General features: G+C 39.2%; 2 protein-coding genes across 4 annotated transcripts; one reads left to right on the top strand and one right to left on the bottom strand.

The window, feature by feature from the left end:
- Positions 1 to 9: 9 nt before the first annotated feature.
- On the top strand, positions 10 to 8349 carry LOC123713591 (cytosol aminopeptidase-like). The gene is made up of 13 exons (XM_045667327.1): positions 10 to 221; positions 325 to 434; positions 662 to 797; positions 883 to 1010; positions 1101 to 1272; positions 1353 to 1558; positions 1626 to 1731; positions 1899 to 2006; positions 2087 to 2192; positions 2273 to 2422; positions 7166 to 7239; positions 7317 to 7416; positions 7488 to 8349. The coding sequence occupies exons 1-13, from the start codon at positions 54 to 56 to the stop codon at positions 7574 to 7576; spliced, it is 1653 nt and encodes a 550-aa protein (XP_045523283.1). The 5' UTR covers positions 10 to 53; the 3' UTR covers positions 7577 to 8349.
- Positions 7625 to 16876, bottom strand: LOC123713596 (calmodulin). 3 transcript variants are annotated; one of them, XM_045667337.1, is made up of 4 exons: positions 14672 to 14778; positions 14398 to 14572; positions 8881 to 9123; positions 7625 to 8434 (listed from the first exon to the last, which is right to left on the bottom strand). In XM_045667337.1, the coding sequence occupies exons 1-4, from the start codon at positions 14684 to 14686 to the stop codon at positions 8406 to 8408; spliced, it is 462 nt and encodes a 153-aa protein (XP_045523293.1). In that variant the 5' UTR covers positions 14687 to 14778; the 3' UTR covers positions 7625 to 8405. The 3 variants fall into 3 exon arrangements, with proteins under 3 accessions (XP_045523293.1, XP_045523292.1, XP_045523291.1); XM_045667336.1 differs by lacking the exon at positions 14672 to 14778 and adding an exon at positions 16592 to 16876 and having other exon boundaries at positions 8378 to 8823; positions 8855 to 9123; XM_045667335.1 differs by having other exon boundaries at positions 8378 to 8823; positions 8855 to 9123; positions 14672 to 14785.
- Positions 16877 to 18708: the final 1832 nt, after the last annotated feature.

Here is an 18708-nt window from a genome sequence, read left to right as displayed (position 1 = left end):
GGCCAACCAACAATCTAGTTGGCCTTTTATATATTAAGAATTGTTGTTTTATAATGGCATTTACAAAATTATTTTTGAGTGTAAGATTATTGAGTATTGAGGCAAATTTTGGTAAAACGGTTTTGAGAAGTTATAGTGGAACATTAGAAGCATCAGCTTGTAATAAAAATGAAGATAAGTTAAAAACAGATAAGACCTCTGCTTCTGGACCAGCATCAAGGGTAGGTTATTTGTTTTGAAATATGTATATTGGTTTATTGAAAAGATATGATTTTTTATTGGAAGATCACTCGACTAAAAAATATTTTTCTGGTAACTTTCCAGAAGGGTGTGGTGCTTGGGGTATATGAAGAAGGTGAAAAATTATCTTTAACACCTGCCGCTGAGGAAATCAATCAGAAGAGTGGGGGAAAGCTTTGCAAATACTTAAATGAGTTAGAATGATTCTTGACTTAAAATGCCATATCTATTGGGTTCACGCTAAAATTAAATGACTAACCATATTTTACTATCAACAAAAAAAACATCTACAAGAGCCTGTAAAATATTAAAGAAAACCTTTCACCACCTTCACATAAGTGTAGAGTGCGCAGCGCGATTTCCGAGTAGCATAAAACGTAATTGTAGTTGTAGTTGTAGTCATGGTTATACAATATTTGAGGTTATCGTGCGAGCTGAGGCTGGGCAAATCATTCGTGGTGACAGACGTGGTGGCGGACGGAGGTTCCGTGGCGCTCGCCTCTCTCGGACCGCGCGATCCTCCTCACGACCCACAGGAAGGCCTGGACGAGGCCAAGGTAACCCTATGATTTCAATTTCGAACCCGACAAGGGTGTATTCGAAGTCGGAGTCGTACAACTATAAGGTGGTGTGCACACGCAGGAGAACGTACGTGTGGGCGTAGGCGCGGGAGTGTCTTGTCTGCGTTCCCGTGGAGTGGTCGACATCGCCGTCGATGTGGCTGGATTCCCGCGCGCCGCCGCGGAGGCTGCTCATCTCGCCGCTTGGACGTTAGTAGCCACTAACAGCAAACTATGACGTTAGCCGACTCTAGCGACGACTTTACCTTTCCGTTTCTTTTTTCCGTTTTTAACTTTCAGTTTCCAAGAGTTCAAGTCTACGGTGGGCCGGAAAAGCGAGGTCCGACTGTCTGCATTGGGCGGCGAGCGTGGAGAGTGGTCGTCGGGCGTGGTGCTGGGCGAGTCGCAGAACTGGGCGCGATATCTCTGCGACATGCCCGCAAACGTGATGACGCCCGCCGGCCTGGCGCAGGTATCGATTCGTCTCGCAGAGCGCCCGGGCGTGGGAACCGTTCCCTTGCGGAAACCGGGAATAAGTATATTTGTGCGTAGGAGGCGCTGGACGTGCTTTGTCCGCTGGGCGTGCAGGTATCGGTGCGTGAGCGCAAGTGGGCGGAAGCTCAGCGCATGGAGACGTTCCTGAGCGTGGCCCGCGGCTCCTGCGAGCCGCCTTTGCTACTGGAGTGCCATTACCGGCCCGAGCCAGACGCTCACGGCCCGCCCGTGCTGCTCGCCGCTACCGGCGTCACCTTCGACAGGTATAGCCCCAATTCGATTTTTTCTCGTTACTTTTCACGACCACCAACCAAATTCAACCGTTCGTAGCGGCGGCTTGTGCCTGAAGTCTCGGACGCAGATGTCCGAGAGTCGCGGGTGCATGTCGGGAGCAGCCGTCGTGCTAGCCGCTCTTCGGGCGTTAGCTATAGCTAAGGTAACGTTTTTTATATAAAATCTAAATATGTACTGAGCTGTTTTGTTTTCTGTATTAATTTAGTTAAAAGGTTTCATGATTACAGTACAGTATAAATTAATCTTATTCAACATTTATATGAACTTGTTTTCCCGGGCCATCGTCATCGGCCATGCTCGTGGGCGCAGGTGGCGATAAACGTGACCGCAATAATTCCTTTGTGCGAGAATATGGTGAGCGGGCAATGCCTGAAAGTGGGCGACGTTGTCACGGCCCTCAACGGAACTCGCATACAGGTGGGCTTCGTAACTATACGAATGACACATTTAGTAATCGTGAGCTAAATCTCTGGAAACTGAAAAGCCTCTGGTTTCAGATCGAGGACACGGACATGGAGGGTCGCCTTTTGCTGGCAGACGCGTTGGTGTACGGACAGACCCTAATTAAGCCTGCCCTGGTCTTGGACGTGGCCGCTCTCACACGTCAGTGCTACACATCTCGTCGAAGTGGAAGTCACGTATTCATACCTGAACTAGCCGGTAACGAGCATAATTCTTTTCAGAGGACGTAGCCCTAGCCACGGGGGGCGGTGCCTTCGGGTGCTTCAGCAACAACGACTCGGCTTGGACCGGCCTCAGAGGCGCCGGCGCAGAGACAGGAGATCGCCCTTGGAGGCTGCCGCTCTGGTCCTACTACGGGCGCGACATCCAAGGTATACGTAAACCATAGTAAGGCTATTGTAGCCTGCTGCCATTGCTGACACGTGCTGCCATTTTCAGTTTAAGAAGCTGTATTGAGACTAAAGAAGATTTTAGTCTTTCAGTCCCTTGACGCGAACAATACGTGAAAACTAAGTATATTAGTGATATTTTAATCATGTGTTTCGATTTCGACATATAATTATTACAAACAGAATTTCGAGTATATCTCCGGATCCATTTCCAGTCTTTCAATCTCAAATTTAAAACAACTTTATTCAAATAGTTAACCAAGTACACTTCAACAGAAAAGATGTTGTATTAATTCTAAAGTTAAAATTTGTTGCATTGTATCGAAAACACACAAAAAACAAAACACAAATAAAGGCCTTCCGCCGCATATATAAAAGCAGATTCCATCAATACCTATATCTAGAGAGATCTTCAGGTAGAAAAAAGACTGTCTTGCGCCTGGTTTTGGTCCCTTAAAGAAAGAAAAAGGTGTTTAACTTATATATGTATATATTTGTTTCACATACGGTCGAGAGACTTGGGCATTATCTCAGAAACATATTTTGAAGTTGAGAATATGCCAAAGAGGAATGGCAAGACACCGCAAAAGAGCAGAGAAGATAAGACTACAGTGGCACTAGACCGTGCACATGACGAAAGATAGCAGGTTGAAATGGACAAAAGTTATTACAGAATAGCAACCACAAGATAGAAAAAAGGAAAAGAGGAGGCACAACTTGGACAAGAAGAGCTAAAAATAGAATTGAATTGAAGGAGCTGGAAGAGTTTTTATTTTTAGTTTTTTTCCCGCGAATACCACAAAGGTACGCATATCTTTGTTTCCAAAAACAGCTAAAAGATGCCGCGCTAAATTTATTTTAGTGAATTAATAACTGCCGACTCGTACCGCGAATATGAATATAATTCCAGTTGCGACTTGTTCGTTTGGAGAGCAGTATGTAACAGTGAATTATTTCGCAACTAGCGGACCGGACAGACGTTGTCCTGTCTTAACTATGAATATTGATTTCAAATTGGTATAATTAACTAAAAAAAGATTTCAGAAACAAAGAGTTTATTATTCTAATGATTTATGATAAACAACATTCTTTGTTTGTTTTCAATTTAGACATAATAATAGTGGTCAAATAACAAAAAATCCCGGAAAGCCAAAAATTGGTGGAGAGCTGGGGTTTATCATTATAAATAAAGTTTTAAAAATCCTCCTGTGTGCTACAAAAGTTCGGGGTCAAAGGTCAAAATTTGAGGTTTTTTGAATTTGTCTCGAAAACGGTAAGTCTTATCGAAACACGTTTCAAGCTATAGTTATAGATCCTAAAATTCTCTACAAAAATGTCTATTCTAGTCATTTTAATGTCATTGTTTGCCTAAGACATTTCCCCCATTCCTGAGATATCGCGATTCTAAGAGTCACATTATACATGATATGCACACATCTATCTTCACACCACCTGTCAGATAGTGTACTCGGCGCGTTTTTTTGTGCGGCCCGTGGTTTCCCCTGTAGGACTATTCCTCTGTCATGTCAATTTTTGCATAATTTAAGGAAACAATACCCGTCAAGTTCTAGATGTTACCTTATTATTCATATTGATTATTGGGTTAACTATTGTTTTGATTTCTTTACATATTTTAATCAGATTCATACTCTTTAAAGTCTACTTCAACAGTCATGTCTTCTTCCTCTTCTAGCAGGGTGTTCGTAAATTGTTTAAATGTGGCGGAGTCATTAGTCTCTTCATTAAAACCACAGGAATCTTCCTCTATTGTACTCAACTAGACATTTGAGCAAGACTGACCTTGTTCACAATTGCAAAAAATTTAAAGCAATCGTAAATTGCTAACAAAGGCAGTTTTACGCATTCCAGCTGCATCGAATAGTGATAAGAAGTAAGGTGCTAATTCTACTCAAACAATTCTCAACAAATCCCATCCTCAAAACCTTTGGAGATACTCATGCGTTGAAATAATAATACACCCTGTATTATATTCTACTAAAGCTACTTCCTTCGTGAACTTTCACGGTGCTACTCGCAGCTAAAAGAGGGAGTAATATTTCAGAGCGTTTTAATTTCTAGACATAGAAGCATATAATCTTATGGTTACGAACAACTCCAGATACAATAGATACGGTTTTGTTAAGTTTAGGAAAAGGATCAACCAGTCAAGAAGTTTAGTAATATCTTTATCATCTTTTTTACGCCGCGAATCACTTGCATCTACATCCTGATCTGTTGTATCCATTTGAACATTAGCAAAGATTTCCGTCCCCTCACACACAGTATTCATTGCATGCATTCCGTAAACCCATTTACTTATCACACTTTCTTTCGTACTTCTTCCTCGAGAAATTTCCAATTGTTCAATAATCATATCTGTTGACGTTCCATAACAAAGTTTATCAGAACGTCGAACACTAAAAGGTAAATGCAGACTATGAGAAGAAAATGGAGACTTAGGATAAGGTAAATGCAGAGATGCATGGAAATAGGGTAGCATTTGGTAGTTCAAATGCGCTTGCCAATCTACTATACCTTCTACTCTTATGAACTCCTTTGCAATGGACACCATCCGAAAGTATTGAACCCATAATTGTGCGGTTGGCCCTCGTTTCTGATACTCAATTAATTTGTTATTAAACTGATCAAGTAATTTTATACATATTTTCTCATCTTCTTCATGTCATAGTATGAAAGAGTATTTTCTAAATCTATCTATGTATATACAAGATACACAAATGATTATGTAATAAGACGAATTCAACATACTTGGAGTCTAAAGGAAATTTTTAAAAGCAATATGCCACTAACTATTAAAACGCAAGCCATGTCTAGCTGTCTCTTGCCAGACTTGGAAATATACAGAGATGATCAAAAGAAAAATCGAGACCTGTCAAAGGGGCCTAGAACGGAGTATGCTTAGCATTAGAAAAATTTATAAAATAAGACACTCACAAATAAGAAGCGTTACTAACGCTACTGATGCGCTAAACTACACTCTCAAGCTTAAATGGAGATGGGCAGGGCATGTACCAAGACTCTCTGACGATCGATGGACCATAAGGTGGGGTGGACCTATTGGCAAACGATCAGAGGAAGATGGCCTTCACCTGTGGAAGGGTTCTTGCAAAATAATTAGTATTATTTACTTTGCTTTAAAAAAAATATATGTAATATATAGTATTAAGTTTACTTTGTTGGTTGCAAGAAATAAATAGGCTTTCTTTATTTATTTATTATACTGATAAGCATTTGATTCATCACGCAATATCTAAAATCCTTAGTAATAACTTTTCATCTAACACGAGACAAGTTTTTAGTTGATACTCAAATAAGTTCCTTTTTGACTTAGTGCAGTGTTGATCTGGGGCTGTGATATATTATACTGAGTGTTGGCAATAAAGGGTTAATAATATCGAAACCGCAGACACAGTTTATATATCTTGTATACGCTTCACTTGTGTTGCTCGCCTATTTAACCTTACTATATAAGTATTCTGGTTCCCGATGTCATATAACACCAAAAGACCGTCATTTAATTGATTCGCATTATTTATGTATGTGCTCTTATATCTCTCTATGGTAGAGAATAAAAACATGAGATAGTTTTGTTTGCTGATGATACATCCTTGATTGATTGATCCTTATCTATTGATGTGAACAATGTTCTATTGTCTATTGGTTTAGTTTGAATAACCTTCTACTTAATGCATAAAAATTTGTGCAAAAAATGTAAGGGTTATGGATACTAGACCAATTATAAATGATGGGGGATTGAATCTGGATGACACAACTTTATTTCTTGGAATCACCATGGATTAAAAACTTCAGTGGTCCCCTCATATTAACGGATTGGCGAAGACTTAGTTCTGCAGCTTCAAAAGTCGCTCACTAACTGATATCGATACAGCTACACTTGTTTGTTTTAGTTACTTTCACAGGTTAATGACCTATGGCTTATTATTATGGGGTCATGCTGCCGATGTCGAAACTATTCTCATCCTGCAGAAGAGGGCTATTCGTACAATCTTTAATTTAAAATGTAGAGCATCTCTGAGATAAATTCATGAAAATTAATATACTTACCTTTCCCTCGCAATATATTTATAAAAATATTATGTATGTATACAAAAATAGTGATAAGTTTACTAGAACAGAACATACGCAAAATGTTAATACTCGGAACAAACGCAGGCTGCAATTTCCCCTAACTAGACTATCTAAAGTTAGTAACTCTTTTTTGGGAAAAGGGATACTCTTCTTTAATTAAATACCAGAGGCCTTATTAAATTTAAGAAATGTATTAAAGAAAAGCTGTGTACTACAAAGTTAACGATTATCTAGTTGATAGAAGGGCCTGGGACTAGTGCTAGATAAGGCTACTTATAATTAACTTGCATAATTTGTTTTAAAATAAGTGTCTTTTTATAAGACTACCGAGTTTTTTACTCCAGCTTTTTCTCTCGGCCTACATCCTCTGTCTTCTTTGCCGATGAGTAGGGATGTCTACCTATTCAAATGTAATGATGTGGAATAAGTGATATTCGTATCTTTTGTTCAATATTAACATATTTTTTATTTTATTTTGAAGGAATTTTCCAACAATATCGAGCTCAGACATAGTGCACTTTTAGTCTGTTGTGCTACGTTTTTAATAGAAATATTGTCAGTATGCCTTGTAATATGTCATTATATGTATAATGTACACATCGATTATTACTCCAGCGGATCCCGCAGTGGACCTCAGAAACCGCGGCTCGGGCGAGGCTTCGCCGTGCGTCGGCGCAGCTTTCCTCAAGGTAGACTCTTCTCTCAAACCGAAACCAATAGGCGGGGCGAGTTTTAGCACCGGTTTAATACAAATAATTTTGTTTAGAATTTCATCTGCACCGATTGGATGCACCTGGACATCACGGGCGTCGGCAAGTTGGCTCATGCGCGCGCGCCTCCCTACCTGGACCCGTCGCGGATGACAGGTGACACGTTTATTAATGATTTATCAATATCAACAGAGCGAGAGCGTACTAAAATCGTGTCATCTGTTCAGGTCGGCCCACTCGCACTCTGGCCGCGTTCCTGACGAACTCGGCGGGCCGAGGAGGAGCCCGGCCGGGCTCCGGTGGGAAATGCGGTTAAATAAATAAATGTATAAAGCCAAGACGGGAGACGAATAAAACACGAATGCTTATTGACCTAAAAATGAAGAAACATTTATTTCAGTATGTCTTTTGTAAAATTGAACAACAGAATGAATCAAATGTAATTCAACAACAGAGCGATCTCGTCAAATTCAGATAATTATTTAGTTCGATAATAGAAATATTACATCTATCGAGACGCTCGCGGCTTCCGAAGCGACCGGGCCGGAAACGACTTCCGGTTCCGCTATTTAGTTTAGGTTAACGATTATCGAGCTCCGAGTAAACTTTGACCTCTTAATGAATACCGTAAATACGACGACTTTACACAGATGCGAGAGATGAACAGTGAAACTAGTCAATTTACAATTATAAGATAATTATGATTAATTACATTTATACGGGAAGCGCCGACGAGGCGACGCAGAATATATCCTTTAACGCTATTCATTTATAATGACTTAATTAATTAATTTGGACTACAACACAATTTATCAATAAATACAAAAACCTCTCGGCGCGAGACAGAAGGAAGGCGAGGACTCGGGGACTTCGGTCCACCTCGCGGAGTGGCGGACGTCGCTCACTAAAAAAATACATCGAAGGGGCGCACGCGCCGCACCGACCGTCTCCTTACCATAGTTAAATTAACGGAATACTTTAAGTCTAGTCCTCGCCGCTATACAATTATACCATTAAACTGAAACGATGACAATATTGAATTTATCGCAAACACTAGAGAAATGCAGGTCCAATACGATGTTAATATTGTGTGTCATGAAACAAAAGTGTATTTTTATTCTTTTACACACACACTAGCCGCCGGCTCACTTCGACGTCATCATGGTGACGAATTCTGAAAACGAGAGAACACACGTTAGTACGGTTCGTCCGGCGGAGGGCGGAAGGGGCGGAAAGGGCGGAAGGGGCGGAAGGGGCACATCGAGAGGGGCGAGATAGATACGATGCATTCCGAAGTCTGAACGGGAGAAGTCGAAGAGGCGGGAGGCGAGAGGCGACACTAGAACGTAGGGACGGGTAAAGCGAGCGGCAAACCATCGGTCGGCGCGACGGAGTAGGCCTCGTGCTAAAAGAGATCACGGGAGCCCTAACGGGCCGAAACGACAAGAGGCTCTAGCGGCCGCCTTCGCCGCGCGCGAATATCGTTTGCGCGAGCGCACGGAAGTCTGCAAACAGACAAGTCTCTGTCGGTCGCCGTTCGGATCGAGAGAGAGAGAGAGAGAGAGAGAGAGAGAGAGAGAGAGAGAGAGAGAGAGAGGGGCGAGAGAGTCGAACGCGCACCTTCGTAATTGACCTGTCCGTCGCCGTCGATGTCGGCCTCGCGGATCATCTCGTCCACCTCCTCGTCGGTGAGCTTCTCGCCGAGGTTGGTCATGACGTGGCGCAGCTCGGCCGCCGAGATGAACCCGTTTCCGTCCTTGTCGAAGACGCGGAAAGCTTCGCGGATCTCCTCCTCGCTGTCCGTGTCCTTCATCTTCCGCGCCATCATCGTCAAGAATTCGGGAAAGTCTATCGTTCCATTGCCTGGAATGCGAGAATTGCGATTAATTTTACATCTGAGCGCGACGTGTGAGGCCATAGTGTAAAAAGAAAATTACACGATCTCAGATTCGAGGTTCTCAGAGACAATCTGACAAGATACGATTAAGAACTTTTTAATATGATAATAAAATAAAATTCGCAAATATTTTCATACATTTGTCACATTATAATTAAATAAGTTCTTATTGGACTTTAGGCACGGTGTGAATTCCTGATACCATTGTTATAATTAATTAACTGAAACGTTAATTCTTCAATTCGTTGTGTCGGTGGGGTTCGGTCCCAGCTAGAGACGTCCAGGTAATCGAGATGACGCCAGTAACTGAAAATACACACATGAAAACAATATCTGTTTACATGTATGGCTAAGTCACGAGAATCGAATGTATTACACATGGAGAACGAACGCCACGGGTGCACATCGTGTATCTTGAGGCGGACACAACTATTTAGGGTATTCATAAAATATTAATTAATTTATTCATATAGTTAACTAACTATGAATCCATACTTTTGAACGTCAATATTTAAAACAAATAATTTATTTTAGGAAAATGTATAGTCGATATAACTTGCCTATTAGCGGTAATGTAATTTTGAATTATAACGTTACAACTTAACAAGGCCTCGTTACGAAGCTGAAGGTCGAAATGAAGAGAACTTAGTTTTTGATAAATATACCAATGGCAAGTCTACGGTTGTAGACATAATTATCCCGCTCCTCCAAACCGCCAAGAATCGGGTCTCTCTCGATGCACCTCTTGACAATATGTCCATTTGTTTATTAGCCAAAGAAAAGATATTTTTAGACTTAAAAAAAACCAGTACGAGTTAAGTTCGGAGGTGATAATTGTGTGGTAACCTTTACGGGGCGCGAGATCCTATTTATAACAGGCACGTGACCAGAGCATTCGAGAATGCAGAAAACATTCCTAGCTGTCTGTCAGTAAGGCGCATCTGACGCCGCTTCCGTAAACTACGAACGACAAACTGTCGTAAACCATCAATTCTACAGCCTACGATCAAACTAATTTCTTAAGTATAATTACACAAATTGACTATGTAGATCTCTCTCTCTCTCTCTATTTATAGAGGCGACTACAATTTTATAGTATTTTTATGAGCCATTTTCCGATAGCGTATTGTTCACCGAACAAAAGGCAGCATTTGATTGCCTTGAACTCGACCCGCGACGAACAACATTATTTAAACGATTTCTTTGACTAAAATCTTATATTAAAGCGACTGCTTTGAGCGTCATATATTTGTTTTTATGAAGGTTCGATTGAGAAATCGAATACTTCCTGCATCGATTGGACGGCCTGTGATCGTATCATAATACTAACAATATCACATGTAGGACTAAATTGACTCGAACACTTGAGAGCATTTAAGATTGACCGACACACGTCGATAAAAAATATAGTGAACCGAGTATGTGCTGTTGTAACTGTTCAAGGAGAATTACGTCAGCGAAGCATCATGACTAACATCTAGTCCATACCATAAAGGACCTTGTGTTAAGTATTTGTACTAAAGTAAGTATATATAATTAAGTTTTGTAATTTGTACCTAAGCGGATTACAACAGTGGCGTTGCTATCTTTGAATAAGAAACGCTTTACGGATATTATAATGACGAAGAGGATTTCATTAAAGTGATTATAAGTAATCAGTGCGAGAGGCCTTGGTGAGCAATCAGTGAATGTTCGATAACAACGCGGCGAATCGAAGAAGCCTGACAAGGACGCGTGATTCAAAATGGCGTCAGAGGCGGAGGCTTTGCGATAAATACGCATTCTTTACAGAGTGCGTAATAACCGAGAAAACGCCGTATGCTAGCTAATGGTCTGGCCACGTTCGATATAGCATTAGGCTAGGATGAAGCACCTAAGATCATATGACACCACAAAAAAGGCAGGGCAATAACTATGCATATATACCCTAAGATCTGTGTTTGCGCCAAGTTCAGTAAACAATGCAAAAAATGTAAATAGCTGTATTGGGCGCCAGCGCGTACTCACCGGCCGCTTAGTGGATATTTGCAGTCATGTAGCTGATGGGGCGTTGCTCCTAGCGGACGGCCTGTCGTGACCGCCGCTGGCCCACCGCCAACACGTAATGCAAATTCATTTGCAAATTTCACCACTTTCAGTTTAGTTTCATCACGACACAATGAGATAACAGGACGACTACGCCCAGTTAGTTGGCTGGCCCAGATTGCCCTAGACCCCACATTTCAACTAAAAAATACGTCTCACAAAGAAAAGCAAGTGCATACGACGAGCGAGCAATTAGGACAACAATGGGTCAGCTATTTAGACGCTGCGCTCCTGGCGAGACTTCAGCGGCTCGATACGACTGGCGACGAGCCAACAAAACATCTATTACTTTTGCTATCGATTTATATCGTTACCGAGACGACAAACACAAATCATTTTGCCCCGTGCACTCACGTTAGTACATATAGATAATTTTAGGTCATTCCTATATTAAAGTAGACGAGGCAACTATACTACGCGACTGCCATCGATAATAGAGGCCGGCTGGATCAATACCGGGCGGCTTCTTTGACCCGCTAATCCGATTCACACCTTATTGTAATGATGTGCGGTTCGTAATTCGTTATTAAAACTACAATACATGACGACTAGAACGGGGCCATGATTTCCCTCACAATCTCACTACGGATACAACACCCACGGGTCACTAAGCAGATCAATAAAGAGCTATTGTGGCGAGGGTGAATGGGTCGAGCGAGACGCGAGATACAAATCGATCTTAACGTAATTATTAATTGACAGCTCTGCGCGCTCATCTTCTCCGTTATGGCTCTAGTTGGTATTTACTTCCAAGAGAGACAATTTAAAATTTATTTAAATATTGAGTGCGTATTTCACAATTCGGCGTATTCAGGCGACTTTACGAAAGACTATAAAGTGATACTGCAAATTGAACGTGAATTTCTGCGTGGTGTTAGACATTGAAGCTGATTTTCCGTTTAATTTTCCGGTATTGTTCCACAAATAGAATCGGAGGAGTGCAAAGCGCTCGACTGTCTCACTCGGACATGTGAACGACTCCTTATCGTAATGACATCATCATTATAATTACCCATTTTATATTTTTTAGGACAGAGGGACCTAACTGTAAAATAATAGATCTTGCCATCGGTAACCAAGCGGCGACATAATAAATTGTAGAGTTTTGTTTGACTGACTGATCAAATACAGAGAATGCGCTAAAAGCTTCAAGCTAAATGTAATACTTGATAAAAAGGCAATCGTAAAGGAATGTAAGTGCTGTTAACTGGACCAATGCACTTCCTAGTATCGTACATCGACTTTAAATTTTGCAACCTCTCGGGCAAACGATTTATTGCGTGTTTTTTTTTGGTTCTCTTCTCGAAACAATTGCATTTCAACATGGACCCGGTCACTTCATTGTTGAAGATGTTACAAATATGCTATGGCCAATTACAAAATTATAGAATTGTTTCTTTAGTATATAAAATGTCCGAACACCACGTTAGATAATATTTTTGATGTGTGGAAAACCACATCGTCAGTACTAAATTCTGGATTTGTTACCAATGAACGATTAAGTCAAAACAGGAAAAGGGATAAGGTTTATCAGAAACGCCTTCCTGTTGACAGCCACACTAATCTGCTTGGCAGCAGCTATAACAGCAGATATCATTCCGAATACGGTTGAGTTTTAACATTATACTTTACATTATTGCTATTATTGTCCAGCTCATATAATTATTATGACTGACACGTATCAACAGTACGGGAATTACGTGTTTCAATAAAGATATTATGTTACAGCAGCTTAATAGAACTGCAATTGTCATGCTAATTATTAGGAAACGGGTCTCACGGCAGCACCGGTCTCCGATAACAAATAAAAGGATCGATACGCACAGCTGCCGGTTCTCACGTTTGTTTGCCCCATTTTCACAAGTGCAGCCCAAGGTTATTTCAACGGAAATATTTACAACAAAATGTGGGAACAAACCGGCTGAGCCAATTGGTCAGTAAAGTCAGTTGAGTCGCAACAATGTTTGATATTTACAAATGTTGAAATTCAAAGAGCCTCTGGTGCGCAAACAAAAGCCCTGCCTCACTCGTCATACAAGGGGCGTACCCGCCCGCATTTCCTTTGGCGAACCAGACATCCACATTAGCCAATATTAATTTATTAAAAGATGCGCCAAGATTTTCGACAGGTGAGTGTGTACAAAAGCTAATAATACCTAAATCGCATATTAATATTGTAACGAGATGACGAGAACATTGTAACAGCCGAATAATATTCGTAGTAGTAAGGATCTTTAATATTTATCTCGTAAAAGAACGCGGAACAAGTCGAAGTATCGTACTACTGGTATCTAAATATGTGATATCAAGTACTAAAGTAATATTTAATTATCGCCGGGTAAATATTTAACTGTTTAATCTAACTGAGATTTCAAATGTTTCTTTTGTCGTGTAAAAATTACGTTTGCCATAATTATAATTGAAATTGCTTTATAAGAATTAAAAAACATTTGGAGAAATGTTTAACATTGGTTTTTAGTAATAGATATCGCGTAATTGTAAACGCCTTTGGAGGGTGGGTGCCAGCTGCCAGCTGTTCGATCCTGTCATATTTCTACTCCATTCATCACGCTTCGCGATCGTTCAACACATTCATAATCACACAATAATATACTATTTCATTTTGTCAACGCATTTATTGAGGACTAAATTTAGTTGAGAACGATAATTTTTACTAGCATGTGAGAAATTGCCACTAATTCAGACTTTGTTGGCACACGCAGTTCTACGCGAGCGTTTACACTAAAGTACAATTAGAAGCTATTTGCAAGCGCATCTCTGGCCACGGAGAAGACGGCCCGGCCCGGCTTAGTTTCGGCTATTCAATTATAACTATTATAATGTCTATTAATAATTTCATAAAGCAAGGGTAAACAGTTGTGATCGTAATCACTTACATTTTTACGATTAGAATAATAACGATAAAGCTAGCGGTAATACCGCAATGTAATCGATAAGTTGGCTGATATCAATTTTATTATTGATATCGGAATGGATTCTATCTGAGCTGGACTTTATTAGAAGCTAGAAGTCAAAATATAAATATAACAACATATATATATATTAAATCCGAAAATAACTTTGATAATTCAGAATGAATCTGGTCAGTATAGCTATTTAAAATATTGGTAAATGGAGGGCAAGAAGATACTCACCATCAGCATCAACTTCATTTATCATATCTTGTAGTTCTGCTTCTGTGGGGTTCTGTCCTAGTGATCGCATCACAGTGCCCAACTCTTTTGTGGTGATGGTGCCATCACCATCTTTGTCGAATAGTGAGAATGCTTCTTTGAATTCAGCGATTTGTTCCTCTGTTAGTTGATCCGCCTGTAACATGCCAAGTCAAATATTATTACTTAGTTGAATAGAGTTTTATTATTATACTAAATAAAATATATATTTTTATTTGCTATTATAGGTACAAACCACTGTAACAACCATTGTGTATTGTATTATACCTCGCAAAACACTGAAAGCTAATGAGTTATTTAGTCTTTAAAGATAAGATAATTTTCTATTTGATTAGGTCCACGTCACAATGCAGACAATAACTTGTGATATCATTTACTGCATTACAATAAATATTATCATGGCTGTACAGTACTAGATAATTTATAAGTCTCAAGTGCTCACATACAGATTAGAACTGGTTATACTTTTTACTGAATAGAATTAGTGTTATTGATTAACACAAATATTATTTCAATGGATACAGTCAACTATATCAATGCTATAATTTAACATAAAAAGTTTACTGACACTATTCTAAAATATTTATAAATAGTATTAGAACAGTTGTAGCCTTTCAACAAACCACATGACAACAAAATCTATTCAGTAAGTGCATGCTCTAAATATAAATATACTTTAGATACATTTATAAATTCAACAAAAAAAAAGGTCCTTTTGAAATGACCCTTTATTCCATAAATTAATTCAATTTGAGATTGTTAGGAATAATACAATATACCACGTTACGCATATGATACATTGGATACTGTTAATATACCTGACATACTCATCATAAATACAAACAAATAGCATATGTAAGAAATGATTTTAAAATCAGTCTTAGTTTCAAATAAAAAAATAAACTACATAATGTCTCTTGAGATACAGCAATAGTTGGCCATTCAAAATAGGTATAGAATATTCATAGGAATCCTGAATACAAATGACATCAGACTTGAAACCACAAAATTGAAATCACATAGAACTTATGACTTTACTAAGAAAATTTTGTTAAGTTTGCCCTTTGGCCCCTTTTCTGTACATGTATTATACTAATTTTAATCATAAACAAATTGTGCCTATCATTTTAGAGATTGATCCCATTATAGTGTGGTATAAAACTACACCTTTTATAGGAAAAAATAAGTATTACATACTTAGTTCAATAATTGGACCCAATAATATTAGCATTTCTATGGTTTCACCATAAGTCTTCATTGAGTAGTTGGAAAAAACTAAGGAACTTCCTTGGCAGGAGATTAATAAAAAAAGAAGAGCCACAAATATCAATTCTGTATATTTGATAAAGAACTGATGTCTTGTGAAAAGAAAGAAATTTCGGAAAATACATATATATAGTACCAATTTTATAAAGTACTTTAGAAAGCATCTCTGATCAAAAGTTTAGATTAGAAAATAAGGTTGACTTTTGTAATATGTTAAAATTGTAAAAGAATGTTTACTTAGTATGCTATCACACAATAAATAAAAGAATCAATTTATCTTAAAAATGTTCCACCAACATTGGGTAAAATCAGACGTATCTAGTATGATTGGAATCCAAACTAACTTGATAAGGTTTCACCATAAGTACAAGACAAGAAAGGTAACGGAACTAGTCACAGAAATTGCGTATTCGAACTTGTGCAAGGGATGAGTCAACGGGCGATTGACAGGAGCGCCCGGCGATCGATCATCGACGCTGGGGCGCGACACTCGTGCAAAACATGTAAAACACTTCTTGCTCAAATATTTGCTACCTAGAAACCGTTCTACATTCTCTGAATTCAGTCCAATCCAGTTAAACGTCACGATGTCGGTTACACCTAACTATGGCGACGGATCTCGGGCTATGGTAACGATTGTCAATTTTTTCATTCCATTTTCACTTTCTTGTGGTAGATGATACCCAAACGCTTTTGTTGATATCCGTTTCATATCTCGAAGCTACGTAGACATTCCGCAATGCGGCATAAAAACGGCCATCACAATAATAATGGAGGCCGTCATCACTATAAACACCGATTCACCAAAGCTCCGAAATACACCCTAAAACTCGTAGTATATTTTTTATAAAAACACTTCCGGCATTTTTTTTGAAGAAAGGACACTCACCATAGTCGATTAACTTGGATTAACAGGAGCTACACTAAAAAAAATCACAGACTATGCCGTAAGGCGACCACACAGACCGACGGGTAAACGAATACTGCCGCCCTCTATCGCGCGGACGGCCGCGCCGGTATACTCGCGACCGTGCGCCGTGCGAATCGTTCGTAATCGTTCAATCGAATCCCCGCACTATCATGACCGGTTCAAACTCTTATTCGTTCAAGATAACTTTTCGTGTCACTCTCTTTGAACATACAAGTCCATGTCTCGGGACGCACAGCAAGGGATTAGAGCCGATCCGCAAAGGATAGTCGGTTTTATATCGGGCGGCTACCGTGGCATAGAGTGTCTGAGTTGCGGCGCGCGCCGATTGGGTGTCCTATACCTGCAATGCGTCACTGCGGCGCGCGCGCGAATAGGCTGCCGGCTGCCAGCCGCGGCCGCTGCGCCAGGCCGCACCGCGAACCAGGCGCGCTGTCCCAGTTCGGGTTCGCCTCACCCGCTCCACCCGCAATGCCGCCCGACTAACGAGATAACAGCTGTCCGGACTGCGCAGGCTTTCAGCCGTCCGATTTTTCACCTTGTACATTTTTGCATTCTTAGACACACCATTACAAATCAATGCATTTGACCAAAGATAAGGTTGTTGATTAAGAAAGAATACTTAATAGTAACTTTCCCTTATCATGTTTCCTTGAACCCTATATCTGATAATTCTGATAATCATAATATAAGAGGTGACACAAGAAAGAGAAAATATTTGAATTCATATCTCGCTCCATTTATTTAAATGAGGATGGCTAGCCATTATCTATTTAGCTGCTGATTCTCGTGTTTGTTTGAGTCAATCGCTGCAGAAAAACAAAATATCGAACCGATTCTAACTAATTTAGTATGAAGTTTAGATCACTTTGAACCAAAGAACAAGAACTAAAGCATAAAAACTATGCAAAAATAGCAATCGAAGGAATATAATTGATCCTTTATTTCCTAATGTATTTGTAAAAATGAGAAAAAGTTATATTTCACATGTTTTATTTTACGTAGGTTGGCAGTAGTTTTCCTCTGACTAGTATTTTCCGTTTTCGACATTTTGTATCGTATTCAATATATGATATCAAACATTAATCACAAATTTTTAAATATGTACAAGATCGTTTACAAAACGCATTCTGAGTTTTTTTGGACCAGACGTCGACGCCGATTCTCTGTTCGATGGACTGATCAAGTAAAGGCCCTTACGGGTCTTATACCCAGGCGCAGGACCTTGCCGAAGACAGGGAAGAGTGGTGGAAGGTGTTCTGCGTCACTAACACGTTCTTCAGAAATGAAGAGGTGCTCTTCTGACTGAAGAAGAATATGTCTTAATCGGACTAATATAGTTTAGGATAAAACAACATACGTATTAAGATAATTTCTTTTATTGCATAACTTAAATATTATTTCATCTTTTTGTCTAAGTGTTTTACAATGCTGTTAATTTTACAAAGCTTAAGTTAAAATCCGCTTATAGTTTTTATTTTCGAAATTAATTAGTAGCTTAAGCCAAATACTTAAACTACTGCTAAAGCAACCTGAGAGTTATTATACTACCGTTAAAATAGAATTGTATTTTTTTTTGTTTCGACCTTCATGTAATTTTCTGCATCTTATAACAATATATCTTGCCACAATTTACACAAAAAATGTTGAATTCAAAAATATCTTAGACACTTTTAAAAAAAATAAAAACAAAATTTTGTTATTAGCTTTCATGAGAATACATTATAAGGATGTGATATCACCAAATAAAACCTTTATTTTGGCAAATGGCACACTTAAATGGAATTGGTATGTAGTAAAAGCAATAAGCATCCGAATTTGACGTATGAGTTTACGACCATTAAGCAAATAAGCACATAGGTATGTCATATGACGTATAGAGCCATCTTCAATGTGCTCTCTTAAATTTTTAAACGCTTTCTAAGATTTACTTTAGATTCTTAAACAAGAATGTCATAATAAGTATTCACTATTGTCGGTCACTTCATCACTGTCGGTTCTTAAAAATCAGGAATGAGTAATGTACAATTAACGAGTCTTTTCAGAAAAACTGTAAAATTCTTTAGTCATAATATTAT

This window comes from Pieris brassicae, chromosome 8, assembly GCF_905147105.1.
Source record: "Pieris brassicae chromosome 8, ilPieBrab1.1, whole genome shotgun sequence".
NCBI classification, from domain to species: domain Eukaryota; kingdom Metazoa; phylum Arthropoda; class Insecta; order Lepidoptera; family Pieridae; genus Pieris; species Pieris brassicae.
This window is presented reverse-complemented; position numbering and strand designations above follow the sequence as displayed.

Bases quoted from the DNA above. Each gene is read 5' to 3' on its own strand.
- LOC123713591 (XM_045667327.1), top strand. From the start codon at position 54: ATGGCATTTACAAAATTATTTTTGAGTGTAAGATTATTGAGTATTGAG. The intron at 222-324 runs GTAGGTTATTTG...GTAACTTTCCAG, and splicing joins CTTCTGGACCAGCATCAAGG to AAGGGTGTGGTGCTTGGGGT. The intron at 2,193-2,272 runs GTCAGTGCTACA...AATTCTTTTCAG, and splicing joins GGACGTGGCCGCTCTCACAC to AGGACGTAGCCCTAGCCACG.
- LOC123713596 (XM_045667335.1), bottom strand. The intron at 9,124-14,397 runs GTGAGTATCTTC...CTCGCATTCCAG, and splicing joins AAATGAAGTTGATGCTGATG to GCAATGGAACGATAGACTTT. The intron at 8,824-8,854 runs TCTCTCTCTCTC...CTCTCTCTCTCT, and splicing joins GTTCGACTCTCTCGCCCCTC to CTCTCTCTCTCTCTCTCTCG.